This window comes from Borostomias antarcticus (genome assembly GCF_949987555.1).
Source record: "Borostomias antarcticus genome assembly, chromosome: 12".
Lineage (NCBI taxonomy): Eukaryota > Metazoa > Chordata > Actinopteri > Stomiiformes > Stomiidae > Borostomias > Borostomias antarcticus.
The window spans coordinates 7319745-7324732 of record NC_140245.1 but is presented as its reverse complement, the minus strand read 5'-3'; the positions used below and the strand labels follow the sequence as shown (position 1 = coordinate 7324732).

At 48.2% G+C, this 4988-nt stretch overlaps 1 protein-coding gene across 1 annotated transcript; it reads right to left on the bottom strand.

Annotated features, from left to right (window-relative positions):
• Nucleotides 1-268: 268 nt before the first annotated feature.
• LOC311316416 (aquaporin-4-like) lies at nucleotides 269-2816 on the bottom strand (the record flags this gene model as incomplete). The annotated part of the gene is made up of 4 exons (XM_084447258.1): nucleotides 2409-2816; nucleotides 2070-2234; nucleotides 1441-1521; nucleotides 269-544 (listed from the first exon to the last, which is right to left on the bottom strand). The coding sequence occupies exons 1-4, from the start codon at nucleotides 2790-2792 to the stop codon at nucleotides 269-271; spliced, it is 906 nt and encodes a 301-aa protein (XP_084303384.1). The 5' UTR covers nucleotides 2793-2816.
• Nucleotides 2817-4988: the final 2172 nt, after the last annotated feature.

The window sequence follows — 4988 nt, the reverse complement described above, 5'->3', positions numbered from 1 at the left end:
TGTGCAAAGTTACATAAGCCGGGCCATTTCGCACATTTTGAAGGGAGGCTCAACCCCAAAGATGATACACCTGAAGAGGCAGGAGCCATCAAGGAGAGAGCCGTCAAAGACATTCTGCTCTTAAGGCAGAGTCTTTGGGCAGGGGAGAGGCGGGGGGGAGGGGGGGGCAGGCTAGGGGTGGAAGGTGGAGATCACACCCTCCCAGAGTCCACGCCCCCCTCCTCCTCCTGCCCTACAGGCTGGTCTCCATCTCCAGCGCGCGTGATAGTCACTCCGAGGACAGAACGTCGCCTGTTGAGCCCCGGAAAGGGTCCTTCTTCTCGGGCCTGTCCAGGTCGATGGCGTGGATGGACCCTGGCTTGATGACCAGGTCATCTGGGTCCCCCTGGTACATCGTGCCGCTCTCCACTTCGTTGTACTTCCCGGATGGGTCCTTCTGGAAGACTGCCCTTAGACTCTTCTTCAGATCCGCGTTGGGGCAGTACAGGTACTCGTACAGGCCAGCTGCCAGGATGCCCCCTAGGATCGGACCCACCCAGTACACCTGCGGGACAGGCCACGCACAAGTCGGTCAGTCTTCTATACATACAGCATCAATCACCACAAAGCAGTGTAAAAACTCCTAGGACAGAACTGTAAAAAGCGTCATCAGGTCATATACATGTCACATGTCAAACGTTTGGCACCGAGAGAGAAGGCCTCTGATAATATGATGCCACTCTCAGTACAGAGCACTCGTCCTAATTATAGAGTGTATCCCAAGAGCCAGAGAAACACAAACACACTGCCATTGCCCTTGCACATGCCCTTGCACACGCACACACACACACACACACACACACACACACACAAATATATTTGCCGTGGCGACTTGGATAAAACTAGGAACAGCTGGGTGAAAATGATTGCCCAGATACAAGATTTATGAGAACAAACTCCCATTATCTCTGAAATCTCAGTGGATGGATCATTAAAAACTACTGATCCGTGCCGTTTGTTTAGTTCTGCAGGAGGTGAAATGAATGCCAGAGCAAGGGAGATTTCCATTTCCAATGTTCTCCTCACTTGGAACACAGAGCACTCGTGTCCTTTGGGGGTGGAGGGGGGGCGTGTCAGGTAAAGATGTCCTTGAGTGTCGCTTGAAAGGATCCGTCACAGTTCTCTGGCGTGTTGATAGGCCTCTGACCTTACTGGGTTTCAGCAGTAGTATTCCAGGACAGGACTGAACCCAGCTGAACTCTTATCACACAGCTCTAGCACCATAGGTCCGACCCTGCATTCGAAGCACTGAGTCTGCAAGAGCTTTGCCATTTTTTTTAAACATTTGCTACACATGGCTGGACATGGACACGCTGTGATACCGGTGTCAACATACACATATAGTGACGCTGGCCACCATTGGGAATTCACGGGCGAGCGGCCTGCCTGTGTCTCTCTTACCCAGTGGTTCTCAAAGTTCAGCGTGACGATTGCAGGTCCGAAGGAGCGAGCCGGGTTCATACTGGCACCGGTATAGGGGATCTGCAACACAGAATTTTCAACAATTTCAACAAGCTCAACGAATCATGTCATCGTCACGTTTCTGCACAATAACACTGACACAGACAGAAGAGAGGGTACGTCAAGAAATAAATGAGGTAACAGCTTTATTTCATGCACAGCTGCAGGACTATAGCCTAGACTACAAGTAAAGCCTAACGGCAGGGACCAGCGGAACTGTAGTCTACTGTTCACACAGGTGGCATCCAGGATCATTCATCGGCCCTGGGGAAGTGTTTCAGGCTCATCCCTAGTGATGGGTTACCATGGTTGAACTAGAGAGTGAACTAGAGAATGTACACTTGAGACCCAGCGTGGAGCTGAAAGATCTAGGTCAATGCACCTTCTACTGTGCATTGGCAATTATACTGTGATGTAACACCTTCTGTGAATCATATCCATATTTAGGTGGTACCGGATACTGCATTGTCACTCTGGATCGTACAAAGTGACATAAACCGAGTCGTATTTGAGTGCTCGTCTGTTTCAGATATCCCTTGGCAACCACAAGGCAGACGTGGGATACTCACGGCGAACAGGTGACCGATGGCGACCGCCAGGCCGATGGCCAGACCCGCCGAGCCGTTGAGGTCGTTGCGTTTGGAGTCGCAGGTGGCGAAGACGGTGAAGACCAGCTCGAAGGTGATGAGCAGCTCCACCACCAGCGCGTGGCCCACAGAGATCTTAGAGTTCACCTGTGAAACGAACGTCATACCAAGGTTATTGCTTACATTACACATGGCGTGAGGTTGGAGCGGCGAAGCCACCCAGCGTACGTTTACCAAGATATGCTGAGGCAGTCGCCACGTGGTTACGGTGGTTTTGTGATTGCTCGCGAGACGCTACGAGGCTACGACGCTACGTCCTACCATAGTGACTCCCAGACCCCCTCGGACTGCGGCGGGGGTGACCAGGTAGAGGATGCCCGCCCCCGTGATGGCGCCCAGGCACTGGGCGGCCACGTAGAACAGCGCCTTGGCCAGGCTCAGCTTCCGGGTCACCACCATGGCCGCCGTCACAGCAGGGTTGATGTGGCCGCCGCTGATGTGGCCGAAGCACTGCACCATGGTGGCGATACTGAGGCCGAAGCAGAGGGAGATGAGGAGCAGGTCGGCGGGCGGGGGTTTCTCCTCCTCGGCCGCCCAGTTGATGGTGGATCCCAGGCTGAGAAGCACGAAGATGAGGGTGGCCAGGTACTCCCCAGACACGGACCTCCAGAAGTCCTTGGTCCAGATCCCCTTGAAGGCCACCATTATGCTCCAATGGTTACACAGGGGCAGACACGACCTCCTGGTGGGGACAGAGGGGGGGGTAGAGTTGTTAGCCTAGTCACTTCTCTTTGGTGTCTGGTTTTCTGCCTGGATTTCAGCCCCATCAGGGTAGTTGACACGATGAAACATTTATGTCTCCACTAGGGATCAGGGTCAGTGACTTTCCATCACACAGTGACAGGTACTACAATATATGTATCAAAGCACGGTATGATGTGCAATCAATGTGTTTAATTCAAGTTGTGTGTTCTTGTGTAGCTCTGTCTGTTGCTGAAATACAGGGAGAAAAGAGAGAGACAGACAGACAGACAGACAGACAGACAGACATACTGTCTGACCTTACATTGTAGTTATAGTGTACTTATAGTGAAATCCATAAAGCAATTCAAATGGATAACAGCCAGATGCTACTGGGATAATAAAAGCAACTACATGTAATTTGAAGTAATATCGCCGGAATATCCATACCACATATAACTGTTCACTGTCCCCAGAATAATTAATTTAATTACAATGATTAGTTTCAATTAGCTCCTATTCTATCCTTTCTTGAGTTAGAGTTAGGGTTTCCTAAATGTTGTTTGAACTTACCATATGCAACTACATGCTCTCCCTCTCTCCTCTAATTCCTCCTGTGATCTGTCTTCCTTCATAGGTTCAGCTGAGGTTATCAGCCTGAAGTAGTCTCCTTTCCCTCAGTCAAAAAACTGATCAAGGCAAAAAAAAAAAAATTCAAACACATAAAAAGGCACAAATAGCTCTACTTACAGACACGCTGCAGTTGGCTGGCACTGAAATGTGGATGGGAGAGCAGAGGGTCTGTCGGATGGATATGAGCCACACATTGTGCCCTGGGCTCGCTTCCAGGAGCTTTATTATGCTAGTGACAGGGCATCACACCCACGGGAATTAAGCAAGGAGCGTGCTCCGGGGGTGGAGACTGCTGGATAAGGGCACTGGAGGCCCGCCCTCCTGCTCACTCTTGCGGATTTATCCACAAATTAGTGCCCAATGCTCTGATAAGCATTCTGAATGTCACAACACTCCGAACTGCTGGAAATGCTTCATGCATGCAAAAACAAATAACAATCTTTCTTGTGACAGCAGGTGTCCTCATTATGATTTTAAAGTCATGCCATTTCAAGTTTCACTTATAGGTAAACCTACAGTACCTGTAGGTTACTTGGATATTGGTTAGGCTACCTACCCAGTTCCAAAATAACAGTTGTAGCTAATAACAATGTTGCATGCTTTTGGCGGATACTGATTTTTATTGATGTTGATGTTGACAGAGAAAGTACTAAGAGATTGAGTTTGGGATGTTTGTTGTTTGCTAGACTGACAACTATTGAAGATCATTCCCCTGATCAATTGAGATTCTCTTATCTAAATGCTATTAGATCATTCTGGCTCAGGTTTTTAATTGTTTACAAATCAATCAACGTTAACCTGCCTTAAGCCATTGGCAAACGCAACCGCAGCATTGCACAAGTTCAGTTTACTTGTGCAATGCTGTATGTAGCCTAAATAGTGACCGACAGTCATTGATTGACGGGAGCCATTTGAAAATTGATTTATTTTTTATTCATTTGTGGTTCTTTTGATAGAAAAACATTCATATGAACAATTAGTAGTAGAGTGACAACGTGTCTGACTGACTAGGCCTTCCAACACCGTTAATTTCTCTAGACACATTCGTTTCTTTGAGACAGTTGGAGGGCTGCTGAATTAATTGAATATCCATTCAGACATCACATGAACCAATCACACAATCGGTTGAGGGCCCTGGCTCCGTAACTGACTGAAGTACTACAGGAAGCCTACTTCTTTGGACAATGTTGTGAATGTGTGTAAAGACCAGACTCAATCAAAAAATGTCAACAGCAACAGCACCATCTCAGTCATACTTTCCTGGGATATTTTTGGCACCCAGATTGTAAAGAGAGAGCAAGCATACCAACAAAACTCATAATGTTCTGAACACTGTGGATTCTTTAAGAGGAGAAAGCACGGCAGCCCTTGAAGGTTGTGGTGTTCTGATAAGGACTTCTTTAGAGCTCTCCAGAAATCCACAAGCATAGTTGCATCAACACTCCGGTGTAGAGTGAATGTGGTCATGAAGAATAGCATGAATTCTCCTGAGGTTTGGCTTTAGACTTTTGACATTTCAAGCTTTGA